The sequence below is a fragment of the Euleptes europaea genome, chromosome 1 (genome assembly GCF_029931775.1).
Source record: "Euleptes europaea isolate rEulEur1 chromosome 1, rEulEur1.hap1, whole genome shotgun sequence".
NCBI lineage: Eukaryota > Metazoa > Chordata > Lepidosauria > Squamata > Sphaerodactylidae > Euleptes > Euleptes europaea.
In genome coordinates this window covers 31,846,380-31,870,522 of record NC_079312.1, presented here as the reverse complement: position 1 = coordinate 31,870,522, position 24,143 = coordinate 31,846,380, and the positions used below count along the sequence as shown (strand labels likewise).

The 24,143-nt window shown below is 44.9% G+C and overlaps 1 protein-coding gene across 1 annotated transcript; it reads left to right on the top strand.

The window, feature by feature from the left end:
* The first annotated feature begins 5,240 nt into the window (after positions 1–5,240).
* Positions 5,241–24,109, top strand: LOC130480028 (peroxisomal acyl-coenzyme A oxidase 2-like). Its single transcript, XM_056852437.1, has 14 exons — positions 5,241–5,400; positions 8,267–8,429; positions 9,591–9,742; positions 11,800–11,907; positions 12,580–12,699; positions 14,132–14,247; positions 15,476–15,648; positions 17,792–17,954; positions 18,601–18,791; positions 19,384–19,545; positions 19,976–20,081; positions 22,171–22,388; positions 22,841–22,973; positions 23,990–24,109. Exons 1-14 carry the CDS (start codon positions 5,241–5,243, stop codon positions 24,050–24,052), a joined length of 2,028 nt encoding a protein of 675 aa, XP_056708415.1. The 3' UTR covers positions 24,053–24,109.
* Positions 24,110–24,143: the final 34 nt, after the last annotated feature.

The window sequence follows — 24,143 nt, the reverse complement described above, 5'->3', positions numbered from 1 at the left end:
CGCACATCATGGCAGAATAAGGATCCTGCCTGGATTCTAAGGTGGTGTCCACAATTCCCGCCTCATATGCCTCACTCTCTTGTCTCAGGCTTTTAAAAAACTTTTTTTGTTATTTATGTAAGTACACTGTCCTCAAAGAACTCAGGGCAGTATGTAGAGTGCATTGGTCGCCCCTCCACTGATCTCACAACAACCCTGTGAGAGGTGGATTGGCTGAGTGTGACTGGCTCAAGGCCACCCAGCAAGGTTCATGGCAGAATGGGGATTTGAACCTGGAATTGCCCAGATCACAGCCCGACACTCTAACCATTACACAATGTGGGCCTTTTAACACCAAACGTTCATAGCAAGCTATATTGAACACATGTCCTGTAATTGTTGCAAACAGAAAAAGAACACTCAACATTATATACAACCTGAATGAGGCTGGGGGGGAAATCCAACAAAAAAGAAGTTATAACTTGCTATGCAGTAAACGTTGTAAATCAGAGTTTTCAGAATAAATCTGAACTTGGAACTGGTGGCTGCATTAGTTTAGAGTGTATATATAAGATTTAGTTTAGTACTCTTTCGCCAGGATTACCTCTTAATTCAGAATACATACAAGGAGCCAACTTTTCATGAAGGCATAGGTAGATTTTACCATTCCATTCAGTTGGGATGAAATTTTATCAGCTGATACTATTTCCCAGATTTTAACACACTCAAATTGAGATTATGAGCGACCTGCCATTTAGCTGCTCTAAGCATGGGAGTTATCTCCTGACTGGAGGTATCCTTTCATCATGGATGTATCTAACTAATATTGTTTTTCTTTCAAATGAATGGAATGGCTCAAGATCTTCTGATTGTTGTATTTCATTAGAGTCCCCAAAACAATAGGCAGCAATGTGTGTGCGTGTTAAGTGCTGTCAAGTCATTTCCGACTTAAGGCAACCCTATGGATTACAGTCCTCCAAAATGAGTTTCCTTGATAGAGTCAGCAATACTTTAATACTAAGCATGCTAAAGGGTGCCTAATTTTTCATATTTTTCTTGCTCGGTTTAAATCAAGCCTTTGTGTGTAAGAGTCAAACTACAAAGATGGACATGCATTATTTATTCCAATTATGTTCATACCCAAAGCAGAGCTGGGGAATGGAATCTATTGCTAACAGCAGCAGGTAGGAGCAACTATCACACACACCCATCTCTGATGTTGTTCTACTCTCTTGGTTTAATTAAATAGGGGTCCAGTATCCCTTAGAGACTTACAAAATCGAGTCTAGGTCAATACATGGGAACCCACCATCCCGTTAAATCAGGGCAGAAAACAGAAAGCACAAAATAACCTCCGTTTGGAGCTAAGGTAAAGTTAGAGAAATTACTTTCCCGAAGCCTAACCTCCAGTCCCAATCCTCACTCCCCGCCCCCGCCATGTACTCCACATGTGCAAACTGACACTTAATTACTTTTCCCACGCCCATCATTGTGTAAAAGTGAAGCAACAAATCGAAACAGGGAAGGAGGGTGTGTGTGAGACCCCAAATCTCTAAGGTAGCCGGACAAATTAGTTCTCCAGGGCTGCTTGTGGGACTGATCGAATCACTCCAAGGAAGCTTTGTGAAGAACGGCAGGTAGGTAAGTGATTCTGTGCCTTGCCTTTAGGAATGAATGATTCACCTGCAGGGGACAAAGGTTGCAATCCTAAGCGTGCTTTCTTCGGAGGGATTCTCATTTCATAAAGTGGGGCTTACTTCTGCAGAGGCTTGCCTAGAATTGCTCCCCGAGCAAACCCAAACCAGCAACGTGTTGCAAAAACAATGAATAATTCAAAATTAAATACTTGTAATAGTGTTATTCAAACTATCATATACACTATATACAGTGAACTTGGTTTACAAACTGAACTGTATATACCAAAGAACACAAAATTAAACTACAGAACATAGGTGCAATGTCCATTTTTTGCAGTCCTTTTAGCTGTATAGAGCGTCTTGTCATTCAAGAGGTAAGAAGGTCAGTTCTTCATTTAAACAGAAGCCCGGTTGTCTTTCTGTTTCGGCTTAACAAAAAAGCCTTCCTCAGCGGCCACTACAAAAATACAGCAATATATACAATGCAAAATGGTCTATAAATAACAGGAATCAAAAGTAAGCATTATAGGAATAAACAAACAATTGATACTTACACGCGAGCTGTTACTAACTGGCTTTCGCGTTGGCAAAGTAGCCCTGAGTACGGAGAGCATTTAAAGAGTCTAGTCACCTGATACAAGGAGACCATGTGAACAGAATGTTTTAAAGTGACAGAACCATATAGTGTAAGTGATGTACTTGCTCATAGGTAACATGCTAGATCTAGCGATGTGTTTAGTCCTTTAGGATGTAAGGAATCGAACATATGTATGTACTTAGACTCTTGACGTCTAAGTATCAATTCAATGTCAGTTTTCTCATATTTCTTAGTGTTAGTATAACGCCATAATACAAAGAAAGAAAGCTCCTGCCTCCGCCCAGTGGACCGAGCTAGCTGAAGCCACTTGGGAGGATCTCAGCTGGGTCTGTTCCCTTCCCTTCCAAGGGGCTTCCCTGGTGGGGCTGCTCTCCAGCCTGCCCCAGCGTGACTCCAGCCCATTGGCATTTGCAAGGCCAGTGTGGAGCCGCTTCATAACAAGGTGAAGGTGGGCCCAACCTCACCAGCAGGCAGGCAGTTTTCAGGCTTTGCCACATGGGAATAAGGTTCAGAGCTGGGGTAGGGTTGCCAGCTCCAGGTTGGGAAATACCTGGAGATTTTTGGGGTGAAGCCTGAGGAGGGTGGGGTTTGGAGAGGGGAGGGACTTCAGTGCCATAGAGTCCAATTGCCAAAGTGGCCATTTTCTCCAGGGGAATAGATCTCAGTTGTAATAGCGGTAGATCTACAGCCACCACCTAGAGGTTAAGCAATAAAAAATCAACACCTCTGCACCATTACCTAAGGTTAGAAAATTAGTACAGAAACAGGCTGATAGCAATATGTAATGACAAAAGTATATTGAATGTAACAATGTTCCACGTTCTGCTGCAACTTGTATCCCATTTGGGAATGTGGAAACTGTAAATTTGTCTGTGCAACCTTGTTTCAATGGATATCCTGATGTTGGAATAGATAAGCTAAAAAATGCACATGGTTGCTATTTTGTCCCTAAAAGGGTGATGCTTAAAAGTCTATGAGAATTTTGAAGCTACAGAAGCTTATACTGAAATGAGTACATTATTCAAAATCAATATATAATCAGGACTGAGGAAGAATTGAAACGATCGTATCCCTTTCTACCCTTCTTCACTTGAAGACATCGACCTCGGATTGATTGTTACTGTACCAGGACTGAGAAATACTTTGTTGTACATATACAGTTGGCTTGTTAGCACATTGTTATACACCCAGAACTGGGAAATACCTTGTTGTATATATTCAGTTGGCTTGGTGGCACATTGTTACATTCAATATACTTTTGTCATTACATTTTGTTATCAGCCTGTTTCTGTACCACCTAGAGGTTGGCAACCCTAGGGATGGGTGAGAATAAGGTTTAGAGCTGGGGGGGGGGGCAGGAATAAACTGCGACAGCCTGTCCCTTTTGTAGGGTTGCCAGGTCCCTCTTTGAAACCAGAGGGAGGTTTTTGGGGTAGAGCCTGAGGAGGATGGGGTTTGGGGAGGGGAGGGACTTCACTGCCATAGAGTCCAGTTGCCAAAGCAGCCATTTTCTCCAGGTGAACTGATCTCTGTTGGCTGGAGAGCAGTTGTAACAGCAGGAGATCTCCAGCTAGTACCTGCAGGTTGGCAACTCTATATTGGTGTCAGCTGTGTTTGGAGTTAGTGACAATAAAAATTCAGCTTGCTTCCTCTCTCTCTCTCTCTCTCTCTCTCACTCTCTCTCTCTCTCACTCTCACACACACACACACATAAACGCGAGCGCGCGCGCGAGTCCTAGGTGTTTCTGCCACGAAATTTTTTTGGTGGTGGGTTGGCAAGTCTGCCGTAATGTTGCAATGCTGGCCAGAAGTACCCCAGTCTAAACCCCATGAAATCAATGTATAATAATAAATTCCAGCCTCCTCTCCAGCCTCACCTGACAAAAGAGGAAAGTGTGGGGAATGGCTCAGGTGTTTTGCAGCAATATGGCTTCTTTTCATTCCCCTTTCCTTACGCTTCTGACCATAGAGAAATGCTTTAGAAAACGCTCTCTCTTCCTGCACCTAAATCGGCATAGAGAGGCTTAGTTTTCCTTTCCCACTTCCTAAAAGCCAGATAAAGCAAAAAAAATAAAATAAATAAATCCCCGTTGCTTCCCTCCCCCTCTCCTTTTAGGCGTATTGATGTAAACTGGGTTTGGAGTTAGCCACAATAATAATTCAGCTTACAATAAAGAAAGCCCTTCATTGAAAAAATAAACTTGAAAATTTGCATTTGGTGTGGATCAAAGGAAGAGCAGGTCCTGCTTCTGGTAGAAGAAAGGTGACATTGGCTTCTCTAACTACTTGTACCTCTGCCATTTCTTTCAACGCATTATGTAACATGTTGTGCAAGAGGGTGAAGCGTGAACATTACAATCCCACACTCAACCCCCCAAATTTCCAGGTATTTCCCAACCCGGAGCTGGCAACCCTAATGCCAGACCAGGCAAAAAAGTCTTCACCTGATGGTGAAAGACATCGATAGAGGAAGATAGATGAACTTGGCTATGGTGAGAGCGTGTGACTGGCCCAAAGTCACCCAGGAAGCTTCCATGGCAAAATGGGGATTCAAAACTTGGGTTCCTGGATAACACACCGACACACTTACCGCTACACCGCACTGATTTTAAACAAAAAAATTAAGCCTCTTGCTTCCTGCTTCAGGCTTCAAAAACCAAGGAGTTGGCGGGCACCTGCTAGACTACAGTATGTGGCTGCAATTGGCTGGTGGGTTTCCAGTCTTTAACCAGCTTTTTTCCAGTTGGCCAACACCTCTGCATTTTATCTACCTCCAGTTGCTATGCAATTATATCTATACCTTCCACTCTTTTTTTCTCCGGCCAGTTTTCACTCACTTCTATCTCAGGAAATTCCATTACTTCTTCAAAAATATAATCATGTTGTCTTCTTCTTGTCCTTCTCCAGTCCCCTTATATATTTTAGAGTGATTTTTTCCCCCTTCCTTGTCAGAAGACCCTCGGATAAAACAATGAAATAGCTTAATTGATGCTGTCGCTTTTATCAGTGTTCCTTGAACATCCAGAATGGCCTTCCGAAATGTCGATAAAGGTTTCCAGAGTTCTGCTGGACAAGACGTGAACCCGGATCTTGATATTGAAAGGAAAACTGCCTCCTTCAGCGTAGAGAGGCTTACCAATATACTGGATGGAGGTGCTGAAAACACCCAGATCCGGCGGAAAGTCAGTAAGTACATGTATTTGAAGGAGCTCAGTTTCTGCTTGATGATGTGGTTGGATCTTCCCCACTCTCATTCATGTCCATTTGCTAGTTAACTTCTCCTCCTTTGTACTGATGCACCATAAAATGTTGAGTAATTCTTCTGATTTCTGGCAGCAGCAAGCAAAGAAAGGCAACACCCAAAGGCTAGAAGTTAAAATGTAGAACTTTGCTTGGCAAGTTGGAAACTGTGGCACCTGAGATAGAGGAATGGCAAACAATAAAGCTGCTTCCTCCCTTCTGAAAGCCAGTTCACATGCGACAAAGTCCTCATTTCCCCAGTGTGCCCGTTTGTTCTGTTCTCAGGTTTTAATTCCCAGGGGTCCAGGGGCCCGATTTCAATCAGGACCACGGTATGTGGGGAGAGGAAGCTCAAACCTTCCCACCCCTGCATGGTTTTCCCAACTTGGGCCCTGGGGAACCACATCCAAATTGGGTCTACACACACCCTAGGAATTATATTCCAAAATCAGAACTCCCAGCATACGTTTGATCCACAGGATCTGTGGTTATACACCTGTGAAGCATGAGGACTTTGTTGTGTGAGAATTGGCTCCCGTGCCCAGTTTCAACACAGACCTGGAAGTACAGGCTGTGGATCATTCTTGGGCTTTACTTTCTTTGTGGTGATCAGTGGGGGCTTGCAAAGAATCATGGATGATCACCGTAAAAGAGAACTTGGGGTTATCTCCATTGAACGCCACTGAAATTTGGCCTTCTTTGTGACCAAAAATGGGATAACACTACAGACATAAGGCACTGAATTAGGGTTGATATACCCAAACTTAAAATATACCTGAAATTAGCCGTTTCAGCAATATTCAGGTTTTGGGTAGACAGAATACCAAAACCTGGGAATCTGCCCAAAGCCAAATAGGTGATTCCCGAAAAAGCCAAATAATTATTCGGCTTTGGCTATTTGCCTTTGCTCAGATGTATGGTTCTGTGCTTTCTCCCATTTTTCTATCTTTGACTGGTTTTGTTAGGGTCCCATAGCTAAGGCCCTTTTGAGGTAGGGGTCATGTAATTGGAGCCATCTCGTCTGACAACTATTCAGTGGGTTGATGTGCAATTCTGCATCAAGCATAAGGGTTATTTAAAAGACGGGGCTCACCCAGTCCTGTCCGGAGGGATATACCCTCCAACTTAAAAACACCAGCTTCTACAGCTACTTACCAGATTTCCGAAGAAGACTCCTCACCCGTGTGGACGAACAATCTTCTTCACAAGAGCTGCCTTGGTCATTACTTCAGCTGGCTTCAATACCACCACCACCACCCCTGAAAACCTGCTGTCAAACTGAAGGTCACCCCGAGTAGAGGCTTCATTTCCCTGCACCGTGACCATCTCTCGAAATGAGATTTTTGATTACCATAATAAAGGACAGTTCACAGGATGTCATTAGCCACAAAAAGAAATGTTTTCCATGCCTTATTTTTTCATGCATTTAAGACTTTTTTCCTCAGTTTGGAATCTAATTTGCATGGATATCATGCTAAGTGCCCCGAAGGGAGCCCCAGACTTTGAGGCGTCAGCCTGCCAATCAGCTCTTTCCACCAGTCCTTGGCAACGCTGAATTTCTGAATCTGAAAACCAATGGACAGCTCGGCTCGCAAATGCCTGGAGGATGAGGGTGACCCCTTTGCAGGCCCTTAAAATTGGACCCCCTATCCCAAAGTTCACCAAACTTTGGTGACCATATAAGGAAAGTCCCTTGCAGCCATGCTGCAAATTTGGTGACTTTACCTCCAAAAATGCTCCCACAGGAGCTTTAAAAAAATCCTCATAGACTATAATGGGCCCAAAGTTTTTGGGTAAACGTGGAAATAAGCTGAATACCCATATTTACAGGTATGGGTATTTGGCTTTTTCCAGGTTTACTGAAAAAAATCAGGCACAATAAACCCAAACCCAAAAGTTACCTTTTTTTCTTTTTTTTTTGCACAACGCTATGCTGAACAACTCAAGAGCAGGGCTGCTTCAATATTTCAATAATTCATTTATTTAAACACAATCCAAAATTAACCTGTTATAGGATTTCTAGCTCCAGGTTGGGAAAGTCCTGGAGATTTGGGGGGGAGTGGAGACTTGGAAAGGCAGGATTGGGGAGGGAAGAAATATCGGCAGGGTATGTCACAGAATCCATCTTCCGAAGCAACCATTTTCTCCAGGGGAACTGATCTCAGTAGTCTGGGGATCAGCTGTAATTCCAGATCTCCAGCCAACACCTAAAGGTTGGCAACCCTAACATATTGAAGTGTCTAGAGTGTTACAGTAGGATCTGGGAGATCAAGGTTCAAATCCCCACTCTGCCATGGAAGCTTGGCTGGGTAACTTTGGGCCAGTCATAGTCTTTCAGTCAGACCTACCTCACAGGGCGGTGGTTAGGACGACTTGGAGGGAGAATGATGGTTGTAAGCTGCTTTGGGTTCCCATTGGGGAGAAAAGCAGGGTATAAATATCTGAATCTATTAGAGAGAGAACACTAATAGATGCACTGAAGAGTTCAATAACGGGGTGCGTGCGAGCACCCACTAAGCAGGCTTACAATGTAATTCAGCAAACACTCCGTATTTGCCATGCGCAAGAGTTTTTATTTGTTCGCAGCTGGTGGGAAGAAGGTGCTTCAGTAGATTAAAATGTTCAGGGAGACACACAAAATGTTCAGAAGAGGATTCTACTTCAATTTCCCTGTGAACCAAGCCGAACCAGGGGCACTTCCTGCTGTGGAGCCCCCAGTGAATGTCTCTGCAAATATAAGTCTGCTTGCTGGCGGAAGATCCTGGTGTTGTGGCCTTATTTAAAAACAAGCATCTTGTGGCATATTCTGCAGATGCAGTTCTCCAGAGCGACCCAGAATTTAGCAGAGAAAACCAGTACTTCCAGAGCCAAAACGAGAGATACGAAGCTGCTGTCAGAAGATCTCTTTACCTCTCCAGGAAGATGGATGAAATGGGATGGACCACTGATGGACCCGAACAGAAATATTGCTATAGGTGATGTGAAGGACCCCCCCCCAAAAAAAAACCCACCTCATGCTATTAAATTATATTGTCCATCTTACAACGTCCATTTTAGATTAGATAAAGAGGGAGGTCCCAAAGAGGAAGAGCTGACCACCCCCAGCCAAGGGTGTGGGATATAGTATAGGGAAGGTTGTCAGACCTATACTCTCTTCCTTTTTTAGAACATAGAAGGAACCATTTTTAGAAGAAGCTGCATCTGGCAAACTGGGAGGCAGAACAAGAAATGAGAAGGCTGTCTATTTTGGATTAGGTTCACTCCTCCCCACCCTTAAGGAGCAGGTTTTGCAGTTTTGGGTGTGTTGTTAGAAGGTGGACTTCAGATGGAGATCTAGATTTCTTCCATGGTACAAAGGCCTTTTAACCAACTTGGGCTAATTTGCCAGTGACAGCCATTCCTTGAAAACCTTCCGTTGGCCATTGCTGTCTATGTGCTGGTCAAATCCAGGTTGGACTACTAATGAGCACTAACTTAAACTCCTTGGAGGAAAGGTGGGATCAAAATCTAATAAATTGGTGGGAATCCTATTTTGAATCCTCCTTGTACTTTGCTGCTGGATGAGACTGTCTGGAAAGAAGTGAAATGCCATTGATGTCCTAATGATAACCAACTCCTACTTTTAATCTAAATCGCAAGCATCAGTGGATGTTCTAAATATGTGCTTGAAGTCAGTAATGGGCTGGATGAAGGCCCATAACCTGAAGCCTCTGGAGCTGGTTTGGAATGGAAAAACAGTATAGGGACACTGCAGTTTTGGTTCAGAATCAGGCCCCTGCATGATGGATGCAGGCCCCAGGGTTTGGCTTTTGGTTAGCAGGAGAGTGAAAGTGGTTTATCTGCTGGCCACTGTGGGAAATAGGATGATCAAGCATGGCTACTCTTCTGTTCTTCTGGCATGGAAAAGCACAGTAGCACTGCCTGTCTTGTAACAAGCCAGATGTGTTTGCAAACCCAGGCAGCATATAGGGATGCTTGTCAGAGAGTCAAGATTGGAAAACTGTGCTAAATTAAAATGCGCTACTGAGATGCCATTGAAAACGTAACCAACCCCATCCGGGCCACTTTAGGATTGCCTCGTAGACTTGGCATTTGAGGCTGGTGTCTGTAATGTAACTTGCATGCCGTTTTTGCAGGGCGCTTGGCGATGACTTGGCATTCACATTGCACAATGTCTTTATGAAGAGCATTCTGGGATTGGGCACAGACAAGCAGATAGCCAAGTGGATCCCTTTGGCAGAAAAGCATTACATTGCAGGGACTTATGCCCAGACTGAACTGGGACATGGTAAGTCTGCGAACCTCTCATAGCTTTCCAGATCTTTTTGCCCAAAGACCTGTCCAAATGCCTCCACCTCATGTGCACTCAAGAATACAGGTGTGCACCAATTATTTCCCAGTATTTTTCGGATTCAGATTTAATAGACCCGAACATTTTCAAAAAATCTGAAACAAGATGAATCCCCATACTGATATGGTTTTTTTCCGGCTTTTTCAAATATCTGAACATTTTCAGGTCTATTAAACCCTATGGGAAATCTTTGTGAGGCTCTAGGAGGACAGGTTTTTAAGGTAGCTGCAGGTGACTCTCCTTAGAAGAACTTCCAAGTTTAGTAATGATTTGATAAGGGGGTCCAATTTTATGGGCCCACAAAGAGGTTGTCCCCATCCATTCTCCACTGTTTCCAAGGGGGAAAAGGAGGCAAAGGCTCCACATATGGGATAATGGAGCCAAGCTCTTTAGACAGGAAATCTTTGTGGGGTTCTGGGGAGGGGGCTGTTTTTTAAGATAGAGCCACCAAATTTGCAGCATAGCTGCTAGTGACTTTCCTTACACAAATCCTGAAGTTTGGCCCCTCAAAAAACAGCCCCTCAGAGCCCCGTAAAGATTCCCAAAAGAGTGCAATCAAGCAATTTTAGACCAGAGAATCAAGCTGAGACAAATGTTTACACCATTCTCGTAATTTTTCAGCAACAGTGCACTTTGTGGGAGAATGGGGAGAATGGATGGTGACACCCTCTTTGGGGGCCCACAAAATTTGATCCCCTGACCCAATCTTTACCAAACTTAGGTCTTCTTTTAAGGAGAGTCCTTAAAACCACTGCACTGCAAATTTGGTGCCTATGCCTGATAAAACAGCCTCCCCCGGAGCCCCACAAAGATTCCCCATGTGGTATAATGGACCCAAAAAAGCCCCCACAAAAAGCTGAAAATTTTCGGCTTTTTTTGCATTTGGCTTTTTTGGCTCCATTAAAATGCTGCCTTTTTATTTTTTAGCTTTTTTTCAGTTCAGCATATCTGAATGCACACCCCTACTCAAGAAGTACACATATAGCTCTCTCCTGATACCCAAGAGAAAGGTGTGGATTCTGGCCAGACTTAAAAGAGCAGGATTGTTTCATAGCTGACACAGAAATGCCCAGAGATCATTCCTACAAGAAAACACCTCCCAGTTCTATTGCCTGGTTAGCATAGCAGTTTTGCCAACCCTGATCTGCTGAGAACATAAAATCAATGCTGGACCATCCTCTGATATCCAGCTTTACTTAACGGCCTTTGAGGTTAAGTAAGGAATACCTTTAGGAGGTAAGCGATAGTTCTTTCTATGCATTCTATTTTACCCTGTCCTTCATCCAAGATGCTTGGGGAGATGAATATGGTTCTCTCCTCCTCCATTGAATCCTCACTGTAAAACCCAGATCGCATCCATGCAGTGTTAGATATTGTGCAGTCATTGCACTCTGACACCCATTCGCAACTAGATTTCCCTGCATGGCCAAGACATGGAGGTGATTGGCTGCTATAATGCAGTGGTAGTGCAGCATCATACTTTGGTCACATTATGAGAAGACAAGAGTCACTGGAAAAGACAATCACGCTATGAAAAGTCGAAGGCAGCAGGAAAAGAGGAAGACCCAATATTAGATGGATTGACTCTATAAAGGAAGCCATGGCTTTTAGTTTGCAAGACCTGAGCATGGCTGTTCACAATAGGACATTTTGGAGGTCATTAATTCATAGGGTCATCATGAGTCTGAAGCGACTTGACGGCACTTAACATACACACAGTGCGGCAGCCAACGTGTGGAAGCAGCCAAGGTAGGTTAGGCTGAGATTCCTTTCACTGGCCTCAATCCCAGTCCGGAATCAGCATCAGGGAACTCAGAATTAAAGATACTTTGAACTGAGATGCCTCTTAAGATGTAGCTCAAAAAAAGATGGGTCCTGTCCTGGTGGACTCCTAGTCAGGAGGGTTTGTGGATCTTGTTAGTGACTGTTGAATTGGCTACTAGCCTTGGAATGTTCTCAGAAGTTATGTCCATCTGGCTTCTGTTATTGTTAAGGAACTTACCTTCGGGGTTTGGAGACCATGGCCACTTTTGATGTTACCACGCAGGAGTTCATCCTCAACACACCAAAGATCTCTGCCATGAAGTGGTGGCCGGGAGATAGTAAGTATCAAAATGTATTAAATATCCCCATTGTTAATATTCTCTTCTTGCTCTGGATGTTTTCCCAGTGCTTGGGAAAACATCCAGTCATCTAGTATGGCCTAAACTGTGGATACTTAAATCTGCAAATTGTGGCCACACTGACACAAGACAGGTACTTCTGCAAACTTAGGGGGGACCGCCCCCCCCACCCCCAGGCTCAGTTTGCAGAAAAATCTGGAAATGAATTCCATTGGGAAGTTTAAATCTCCCCAAGATAAAAAGTGTTGTCTGTGCATGTGCAAACAACACATTTACCTTCTGTCCTCCTGGCCTGGTGATGGTGGTGGTGGCAGCAGGTGGACTCCAAGAACCGCCCCCCCCCCCAAATCAAACTAGAAACTTTGATGGCAATTAAAGTAACTCATGAACATCCCTTTTGCTTTATGGGGGGTTTCTAGTTTTGGAATTTCCTCAGGTCATGTAGCTGATTTGTGACCGAGGTAAAAAAACCAGTGTATTTCAGTAGCCATTTTGCGTCATTCATATGAGTCCAGCAAGCTGTCCATGCCCATTCTGAATCCTTGAGTCTCCTCTTTCTAATTACCAGCTTGAATGACTGCTCCAACTGTGAAACTCTTGACTGGAGTGCTAAGGTGTGTTTTTCTCTCCCCCGTTTCCTTCTACCTACAGTGGGAAGAACAGGAACTCATGCTATGGTTTTGGCTCAGCTTAACATAAAGGGAAAGTGCTATGGGATACATCCCTTCATAGTGCAGATCCGCAGCCTCGAAGATCACTCACCAGCTCCAGGTGACTTACTCCACAGTGTGCCTCCAGGGATACTTAGCCTCCAGGGATCAGAATGCTGTGTTGTGTACTCATCACTAGTATCTGTGAGCATTATTGCCAACTTGAAGCCAACTGTTATTGACTTCTTGTGGGGGTCCCCAGAGGAAGGGAGGCAGGCACGCTAGCTCATCCTTCCCCAAAATTGGATCCAGCCCAATGCCAAAACCTTCATTAAAAGCTAGCCACCCTTGGCAAATGCATCTGAGCCTTGTCATTCTCTTCTAGCACCAGGAACCTGGCCTGAAATATATGTGCTACAAAAAAAAGACTCCCTGTCCCCAAACTGTCCCTCTTCATCTTCAATGAAGGATGTTCCTTGGAAACGGTGGTCTAAAATGATCGCCCAACTTTAACTAAAGCCTGTCTACCTGCTGTTCCAACCAGCTCCACAGCATTTGCTTTAACACGCTTAGAGCTAATTCACACATTGATCCAAAGCCCTTGTGGCAGCCACAACAACTTTATAGACATGCTCCTGGAGTTCCCTTGGCAGCACAAACCTGACTTGAATCTGAACCATGAGTCATGGGGAGAGGGGGCTTAAATTCCCAGCCCAGTCCCATTTTCCTCACCTGAAATGGGCCCGGGCAGCTGCTATTTACCATATTGGGGGAAACTAAGGTATGGTGATGAACTACATATGAGTTTCCCCAACTGGGCGAATATTGTCTCTTGGGTGCCATTTAGATCAGGAAAACTGATCAGGAGGGAAGCTTAAGCTCCCTCTCCCTGCATGACGTGGTCGCCATCTGAACTGAGGTTATACATGTCTGGGAATTCATTTGCAGACCTGCCTGCTGGGGGGAGCACCATGGGATGGCACATCCAGGGGCCCCACATGGGTGTAGATCACTGCATGGTTCTCTTGCCACCTGAGGGTTGGAGCTGACCGCCAGCCCCCAAGCTGGGCATAACATAGGGCCCTTTCCGCCAAGACTTCTTGTGGGGGTCCCCAGAGGAAGGGAGGCAGACACGCTAGCTCATCCTTCCCCAAAATTGGATCCAGCCCAATGCCAAAAATTCATTAAAAGCTGTGACAAACCTGCACTTGATCCACAAACCAACCCCCCTGTTAAAACATTAAACCAAGGGAGGGTGACAGGGGGGAGCCGGGAGCCAACTGACCCTGACGCCCCAGCTGCGGCTCACTAAATAAAGCAGGGGCAGCCCAGAGTGTCTTCCTGCCCCTCTTTCACAGGCCCTCCTGCCCAATGGGCCTGCAGCTGGAGCCACTTGCCTTGGCCCCCTGAGAAGCTATGGGGAAATCCTGCCCGCTCCCCACTCCCCAGACCTGCAGCTGCAAAAAATGGCCCCAGGTAAGTTTGGGGATGGAATTGGCCCTGAGCGTGAAGGAACAGATGTGGATAATCTGTTTTGTTTGTTTTTCCCTCAGGAGTAACCGTGGGGGACATTGGTCCCAAAATGAACTTTGCGCAATGTGACAATGGCTATCTCATGTTGAAGAATGTCCGCATCCCGAAGAAAAACATGCTGGCCCGGTTCTCTCAGGTGCCCTTGGGCAGGGGAAGCAAAGGCCCCTGGCAAGCAAGGTTGACATTCAGGACAGAATTTCTCACAGAATCTGTTACTTGGGCAAGAATTTTGATAGCTTCAGAAGATTCCTGAGATCTTCCTTAAAACAGCAAATGTCTAGCCCTCATGGTTGTGAAGGGATATTTGAAATCCTGCAAGTAGCATCTTGCAAAAGCTTCAAATGTTTAAGGAGCCTTGACACACTGGCTGCCTTGCCCTATGTGCCCCAGTCATCTACTTTACCCACACACTGCTCCTGCCATTTTCCTCCACCATTCCTTGCAAAACCTTAGATCTAGTATCTGAAATATCCCAGTATGTCAGCTTCAGCACATATAAATGGCATCAGTATATGCAAATAATACATCAACACATGTTTATGTGTCTGTTAATTCTTTTGATGCAGTATCTTATCAACTCTCCCCCTACTATGGCTGATTCGCCATCTGTTTCCCACTTGTAGTATCACTTCCATTAATGTTTCCTATAAATGTCCCTAGACAATGTATGTTCTGTAGAGTCAAGGATAAGCTATACTGTTTGCATTAATCATGAAAATGTTATACTTTCATCAGATCCAGGCATGGCAGTTGTTTCGGGGGTCTGATTGGCTGGATTGCAAACCTGAGAGATTAGGCTGAAGACATTCCCTAAGTGCTTACCTATGGAGGATGCAGAAAGACACCAGCTTACTTTTCAGATGTTGCCGTTATCCCCTTTTCTTCCCTAGAGGCATTCATTGCAATCACCCAAGTTATCATTAGATTTCATAGGTTCAACAGAGAACCTTGCTGTCTTTCAATACCCATCAGTTTTATTTATTTACAGTATTTCTCTGCCACTTCTCAGAGTCCTGCTCGAGGTGGCTAACAATTATAAAATCACAAAATTAAAAACACAAACCGTTAGACGTAAGCAGCATAAAAACTGTCCATAAAACAAAAGCAGACCATTAAAAAGCTGGAAAGATAAAACCCCTAATTAAAAGCCTGGGTAAAAAGATGTGTTTTGCCTGGTGCCGAAAAGAAAGTAAAGTAGGTGCCAGGCAAGCCTCAAGGGAGAAGGCATTCCAAAAGCGAGGTGCCGCCACAGAAAATGCCCCGTCAATTCAGTTTCCTACCCCACTTTGCTGTCTGTCATCATTGCTACGAGTCATTTTCCTATCTCTCCCCACACCCTCTCTGTATTTCCCCACAAATTCCAGGTTCTGTCAGATGGCCAGTACATCAGACAAGGAAGTGAGAAGATCAACTACCTGACTATGGTTATGTTCCGTGTGAGCATTATTCGGACCGAAGTCTTAACCATTCTGATGAAAGCATGCACTATTGCTATCCGATATTCTGTGGTGCGGAGACAGTCAGAGTTAAAACCTGGGTACAGTACATGATGAGGGTCTGACCTCAGTAGAGGGATGCGTAACCTGCTAGCTGTTCTGTTGTTGTTCCTGTTCTCTCCCCCCTCCTTTTGCAAAAAGACCTCATTGGTCTTGATGCCTGTTTGATTTCCTTCCCCAATTCTTTTGGGACATCTGGGGAAAGAAACCACTTACTGAGTAGGTGAAGCAGCAACTACTTGATGTTAAGAAGGCAGCTGCAACATGGTGTGGGACACTGTTTAGGGGGTCTGATTGGCTGGATTGCAAACCTGAGAGATTAGGCTGAAGACATTCCCTAAGTGCTTACCTATGGAGGATGTAGAAAGACACCAGCTTACTTTTCAGATGTTGCCGTTATCCCCTTTTCTTCCCTAGAGGCATTCATTGCAATCACCCAAGTTATCATTAGACTTCATAGGTTCAACAGAACCTTTCTATCTTAAAGTAATTCAGAGCAGCATACATGACTCTCCTCTTCCAGCCCCCATTTTGTTGTCACAACAATCCTAAAATAGACCTTTGTCCAGAAGGGAGGGAGAGATCTGAGGTCAGCTATTCTATTCTGGTGATTGTAATTGGAATTGTTTTTAAAGTATGATTGTAAACCACCTTTAACCACCAGTAAAGGCACAGTATAAAGGTTTTAATAAATAAGTTGAAGGGGCTATGGCTCGGTGGTAGAGCATCCGTTTGACTTGCTGAAGGTGAAAAGACCAGATGGTTGGTGATGTGAAAAAACCTCTACCTGAGCACCTGGAGAGCCGTTGCTAGTCTGAGTGGACAATACTCAATTTGATGGACCAGTGGCCGGATTCAGTAAAAAGGCAGGTTCTTATGTTCAAGTTGTTACATTATAGGAAACCCAAGTTCTTTAACTGGCCACTGTTTCCCCATCATGGTCACTTAGCAACATCCCCCCCCCCTCACAAACACATCCTCTTCTCAGAGATGTCTACCTGTAGGGTTGCCAGGTCTGGGTTGGAAAATTCCTGGAGATTTTGGGGTGGAACCTGAAGAGTGGGGTTTTGGGAGGGGAGGGACTTCAATGGGGTATAATGCCATAGAGTTCACCTTTCAAAGTGGCCATTTTCTCCAGGTGAACGGATCTCTGTTACCTGGAGGTCAGTTGTAACCCAAGAAAATCTTCAGCTGCCACCTGAAGGTTGGCAGTCCTAACAATTTGTATGTTTTAAGGTGGCGCAAGCTGTATCTGGTGCCTTTTGCCCCGTTTTGATGCAGGGAGGCATTTGCCTGAAATAGCTTCCAACTAAACAGTGATGGTGGAAAGTACTATCAAGTGACAGCTGACTTGTGGTGACCCCGTATAGGATTTTCAAGGCAAGAGATGTTCACAGGTGGTTTGCCATTGCCTGCCTCTGTGTAGCAACCCCGGACTTCCTTGGTGGTCTCCCATCCAAGTACTAACAAGGGTACTATCTAGCGTCCAAGATCTGACGAAATTGAGCTAATCTGGGCCATCCAGGTCAAGGCATGTGAATGGTACCATCTGCAGGGAAGAAGAAGAATAGTTGGTGTTTATATGCCAACTTTCTCTACCACTTAAGAATCAAACCGGCTTACAATCACCTTCCCTCCCCCAAACAGACACCTTGTGAGGTAGTGAGGCTGAGAGTGTGTGACAAGCCCAAGGTCACCCAGCAGGCTTCACGATTAGGAGGGGAAACAAACCCAGTTCACCAGATTAGCCTCCGCTGCTCACGTGAAGGAGTGGGGAATCAAACCCGGTTCTCCAGATCAGAGTCCACCACTCCAAACCACTGCTCTTAACCAATACACCATCCTGGGGAGAGGGGGGTTGGTTGGTTCTGAAGGGGTTTCCTCATTGTATTTTCACACAGGGTGAGACTATTTCAAACAAATGTCTCCCTATGTGGAACTGAGTGGTAAGAGCCACCCTCTTGAAAACCAGCCAATGTGGTGATTGGAGAACTTCCCTCTGCAGCATATCCTAGTGGTTGACTTCTCTTTTTGTTAGGAACCTGGGAATGGTCAGTCTCCCAGGTTTGGAAGCACTGCTGCATAAGATCCTTCTGCCAGCAAAGCCATTTGCAACTGCCTACAGCCAGTGATTGCCATTCGTCTTTCCATTCTCTGGTAACCAGTCCAATGGTCTTCCCACAGGGACCCAGAGACAAAGATTCTGGACTATCAGACTCAGCAACAGAAGCTGCTCCCTCAGCTGGCCACAGCCTATGCCTTCCACTTTGTCTGTGACTACTTGCAGGAAGTCTTTGACAGAGGCTATGCAGAAACCAAAGAAGGGAAATTTGACTTGCTTCCAGAGGTAATATGAAGAGAAAACCACTATATTTTGTTATCCTCAGAGCGCTGGCCAAGAAGGATTCTCTGCTGGGGACAATGAGTTGTATAAGTACCTACAGCAGGATGAAAGGAAATAAGCAGATAAAACAGGAAATTATAGAAGTATAGCTCTTCTCCCAGTACTGTTGCCATTCAATGGTTGCCTATAGTTTCATGGTATAATTGTGAGGAAGCTTATTTCATAGTCACAAACCACAGATTCCAAGACTGGGCACAGTCCAGCCAAAGCCATTCTTAAGTTGTAGTGATTTCTGGCATGGAAAGTAGCAATATTAACAACAATACAATGATATTTTAAAGGTTGTCACTGAGTCTCTGGAACTTAAAAGTGCTTGACTTTTGGCTAGAGCCGGCCAATTTTTTGGATTCTAAAGAAGCGTTATTTATTTCGATCTCTACCCTATCCCAAGCTTTTGAGGCAAGTACATATCACGGATAATGGGATATGTGAAAATAGGTTGTGCAAGAGGATGGTAGGAATGCATCTACATTTTACAGAAGCGGTGAAACCGTACCCATGGGAGACTGTAGTTGTGGGGCCCTTGATACCACCTCGCCTTGTTCAAAGAAATGCTGAAATGTCCTAATCTTTTTTGTCCTTGTCACAGCTTCACGCACTTGCTGCTGGTATTAAAGTGATCGCCACAGACTACAGCACAGCCAGTGTGGAGGCGTGCCGGAGGGCCTGTGGGGGACACGGGTACTCTCTCCTCAGCGGCCTGCCTTCCTTGTACACTACAGTGGTTGCATCCTGCACTTACGAAGGGGAAAACACTGTTCTCCTCCTGCAGACAGCCAGGTATCCTCGCCGGACTCTCTGGTTCCCATTGGCTGAGCTGATCTTAAGGCACAGCATGTCCGCAAACGCCTCAACTGCCCAGGGACAGGGTTTGTGATGTTTTCAAAGCAAAGAGGCATAACCTATGTGTGTGTGTTTTTTTTAATCACTGAGTTGGGATGGCGATAAGGATTAATGAAGAAATATTGGGAGGCAACAAGTGTGTGGGGGCAGAAGCTATACTGTCTGCAGTATCTCTACAATCTGTCTCTCTTTAGCAGAATACAATGCATTATCTCGTTAATAAGGAGGGTTAGAAATTTCCCATTCCTAAAAAAAAAAAACTCCAAAAAAACCAAAATGTCATTCCCAGGGATTCTGCTGTAGATTTTGTATAATATAATCCTAGCTAGCAGGTTCTTAAATGTCCGCCCTCTTCCTCCCTTACCAATTATCTATATTATGAGCTTACATGATATAGATTGCATGCTTGCTTTTTTACAGCTGAAAAATAAATTTGTGTGTTTCTTTAAGACATGCTTTAGAACATACTTTCAGTCTGGATATATTAGGAAGTGGGAAAAAACGATTTCACTCATTTATCTGCCATCAGGTTTCTGGTAAAATGCCTTGAGATGGTGAAGGCTGGACAAGCCCTTCCTTCATCAGTTGCCTACTTGTCTTCCACAAGCTCTGGAAAATGCCGAGCCCAAGAGAAAAGAGATTTCCTAAATCCAGATGTTTACACTGAAGCGTATAAACAGAGAGCCTTCAGGTTGGTTTAAAACCATAGAGTTTTTTGAGAAACATGCTAGAGCGTTAGGGTTGCCAGCTCCAGGTTGGGAAATACCTGGAGATTTTGGGGGCGGAGCCTGAGGAGAGTGGGGTTTGGGGGGGGGGCTCCAATGCCATAGAGTCCTATTGCCAAAGCAGTCATTTTCTCCAGCTGAACTGATCTCTATCAGCTGGAGATCAGTGGTCATAGCGGTAGATCTCCAGCTAGTACCTGGAGGTTGGCAACCCTAGTTATAGGTGGTACCGTCTAGAATTCTCCCACCTTATTCTGCTGCATGTATCGACTGGGCCCTTCCTTCTGCTGTGAAGGGCCTGAAAAGAGGAAATGAACTGGAAATATTTGCAAATACATTTGAGAGTTGTTACGGACCGTTTTACATGCATTGCACGTTTTTCACTCCTGCTCCCAGGATGGTAGAAAATGCAGCCATTAAACTTCAGTCTCTGATTCAATCGGGAACACCATGGTACGAAGCGTGGAACTTGGGCTCTGTACAACTGGCACGGGCTGCTATGGTGAGTAATATTCTCGCTGCACCACTCTATTAGATCTTATTAGATCAAATGGTAAGAAGCTTGCATTTAGCAGTTACACCCGGTACTGTCCTGATGTCCCTCCTGCCCTCTGGCATCTTGGTTGGGCAGACTCCCCTCAGGGCGCAGAATGGGAAGGAAGGAGCTTTCCATCACCCAGCTCCTCTAACCTTCTCAGGGCTGGTTCTCTCCTGCTCTGAGGTAGGGTTGCCACAGGTCCTTCTTAGCCACCGGCCGGAGGTTTTTGGGGCGGAGCCTGAGGTGGATGGGGTTTGGAAAGGGGAGGTACTTGAATGCCATGGAGTCCAATGGCCAAAGCGGCCATTTTCTCCAGCTGAACTGATCTCTATCGGCTGGAGATCAGTTGGAATAGCAGGTCTCCAGCTAGTACCTGGGGGTTGGCAACCCTAGCCCTAAAGCCCGCTGACGAGAAAAGCAAAATGAGTTGTATTCTAAAGTAACAAAAGCACACACACACACACATCTATATGCAAGCGCGTGATACTTCACTGAAAAAAGTAGGTTGCCGAGTTTAAAAATATGCCTGAAGGTACTTAAAAGTACACATCCCCTTGCAGCTGAAGACCAGGGTTGCTTTCAACTCCTCCCTCTCCCTGGACCCAAACTATAGTCTGAACACAAAGCCAAGGACAATGGATTTCCTATTGAAAAAGGCAATTTTGTGCAAGAGCAGTGAGGAAATCGGACATCAATATTTTCTGGAGATCTAAGCGATACCTTGAAGTCCTCTTGTCCTGTTTGGTAAATGTTTATGTTAAGGAGAGTAGAGCAGAATCTGTTCTGCTAACCTTCCTTCATTTCAACCTTCGGAGCTTTGCAAAAAAAAAAAAAAAAATTGGGCTTCCTTGGGAAGGGTGAGGGGGAAGACGGCCATTGGAAAGACCCCAGGAGAAAACTGCCATGCAAGTGAGACCCCAGAGCTGGAGATGCGCCTGGCAAAAGAGGTGGGGACCTGGAGGAGAAGAGAGGAGCTGGATCTGTAAACTTCCCCACCCCATGCTTAATTTTATAAACCTCTATTATTCTCCTCGCCACTTTTTTTTCTAGACGGAGAAGTCCCAGATTCTTCAACCTTTCCTGCTAGGCAGGCACAAAGCACGGTGGCCTTTCCTCCAGATCAGGCACATAGCACGGTGGCCCTAGGAGCTCTTGTTCCCCTCCTGCACCTTTTAAAGCCCAGAATCAGCCATGGGGGGGGTTGTTTCTGCACCTGAAAGGGTCGGAAACGCAAGAGCTCCATGTGACTGACCCGGACTGGGGTCCCGCAGCACTGTTTAAAGGTCTACAAGTGGTTCTAAAATGGCGCTGGCCCTCCTTTCTACTTTGGCTCTAAGAGAGCGACAGGAGGGAAAAAGGAAGACTGAGAGAAAGAGCAGGGGGGGAAAGGGAGGAAGCAAAGGCAGGAGGGATGGGATGGCCACTCCCGCACTACTATTTTGTTGCATTTATGGCAACAGGCAATAATTCAAAAGTAGCATCACAAAAATAAGTACTTTCTTCTTGGTATTTTCTACTTCTGTAACTACCTGAGGTAGAAACTTGCCTTTTCAAAGAAAAGAAAAAAAAGTGGAATGTGTGGTGCCCTTATGGGCATGTCAAGAACCACATTTTCCTCTCACTTTACCAGCATTTAATAATTGCCCGTTCCTTTAAGACTCTGTGTATGTGGTGTTACGGGTTAATTCCTTACAAGCAGTGGGTAAGAGTGCTCCTACATCAGTACGAAGGGCGAGAGCCATATCCATTAGGTTTCTTTTCAGCCAGCTAAGACCAGAATAACTGGAAATAAGCAAGAAAAGAACCCTTTCTAATGCTTTAAGGGCTTTGAAATCCTTTGAATGGTAGAAAATTAGTTTTGCTTGAAACAGTGCTTTTTAAAAAAAAAATCACCTCATATGATTTTAATCTTTAAAAAAAAATCTTAAATGCTTATTTTGAATCTTTACTTTGCTTCCATTTTGACAATCAAGCACGACTCATAACTGTGGTTGTTAACAGAGGGGGTTATTCTGCACAGGAACCTACGTGCATCTGCTTGTTACTTTTTCAGGCTCACAGCCACTACATTGTAGTGCAACACTTTGTCAAAACACTGGAGAAATTTGAAAAAGAATTTCACATCCAAAGGGTCCTGAAGCATCTCTGTGACCTCTTTGCCTTACATGGGATCTTCTCCAATATGGGGGACTTCCTGCAGGCCGGTCACCTCTCTGGGAAGCAAAGCGACATGGTGACCGAATCTTACCTGGATCTCCTGGCTGTCATTCGGTAAGCTAATTCTCTTCTCATGCCCTCCTGCTGAAAAACGTTTCTCCATGTCCATGTCAGGTAGACATAGATGTATCTATGAATCACTAGCAAAATACTTTTCCTTAGGTTAGTTGAGGAGGGAGGCCCATATGCTGAAGGGGTCAAATGGGACCCCCTCCTCCTTTTTCACCAGTAGAAAAACTGGTTACTTCCAACCTGTTGTTTGCAACATGTTCATGGCTGAACATATTCTGCAGTTTATGACCACAACATACAAACCTGGAATTGAAGAGTAGGCACCAAACTCTGCATCCTGAGAATGTTTTTTCTTTCTTCCTTTAAACCATGTTCTTAGTCCTTAAAGGTGGCTGGTAAAATCTCACAAGGAGATAACAGAGCAGGATTTTACATAATCCAAGCAGGGTGAATCTCATGTCCTACGGATTAACATGTTTCCTTTGCTCCCGCAGGCAGGATGCTGTTCCACTAGTGGATGCTTTCGACTTCTCTGATGCAAATTTAAATTCGGCCATTGGATGTTACGATGGTCATGCCTATGAGAGGCTTTTTGAGTGGGCTAAGAAGTCACCAACCAACAACCAGGTGAGAACAGCATTTCTGACATCTACGGATTGCCAGATGCTCTTAAGGAAGGGCCCACGCAGCAGTGTTTCCAATTACTGGGAATTAATTGTCAGCCCTGAACTAAAGTAGCAGAAGCAGAATAGATTATGCAAAATATAAGTACAGTTGCTCAACAAGTCATTTCCTTTACCTGAGACAGAATTCTGAGTTGTTGTTTTAGTCCAGGTTGCACTAAGATATCATCATAAACTGCAGTTTAGGGGTCCCCAAAGTGGTGCCTGCCAACACCTTTCTTGGCAGGTGTTTTTAGAAATTGGGTGGGGCTAAATGGAGCTCTTGCCAATCAGGGATTCTGATTGGCTACTGCAGATCCAATTGGATGTACAGATTGTTGTTTGAACGGCAGCTACCACCACATTGTTGGTTTTATTCTCTCTCACTCTTCTTTCCTAGTGTCTTTTCCAAAATTCCCCTCTTCTCTTGGGCGTCCGCTGTGTGGCCTCTTTAGCAGCCATTTTGTGGTAGCATCTACCTCATTATGCCCCCCTTTGTTGCGCAGACCCGTTTAAACAAAGCATGGTCTATGGTGATATCTCAATGTAAACCCAAAGCATAAACAAATCCTGCCCATAATAAAGGGTTAATATGACGGCTTCTGTTTGACACGAGGAAATAGAAGCTCTTAAGGCTGGGATGCCCTGACCTGGATGGCCCAGGCTAGCCTGATCTCGTCAGATCTCAGAAGCTAAGCAGGGTCAGCCCTGGTTAGTATTTGGATGGGAGACCACCAAGGAAGACCAGGGCTGCTGTGCGCAGGAAGGCACTGGCAAACCACCTCTGTTAGTCTCTTGCCATGAAAACCCCAAAAAGGGGTTGCCATAAGTCGGCTGCGACTTGACGGCACTTTACACACACACACAAGGCTGGGATAGAAGAGCAAACCAGCTGCTCCGCTGGGAATTCAGAGGCCTCTTCGCCATCTCCGGGCCTGATGTCATCTTGCTTGGGCCTGATGTCATCTTGTCTCCCAACAGGACAACCAGACCTTCGAGAAGTACTTGAAGCCTCTTTTCCAGAATGCCCTGTCGAAGTTATAGAAGATGGGGATGAAGCCGAGGGAGCTCCATTTGCTGGCGCCCTCGAAATAACACCAGCACTTACCCGTACTACAACAGACATAATAGCTAT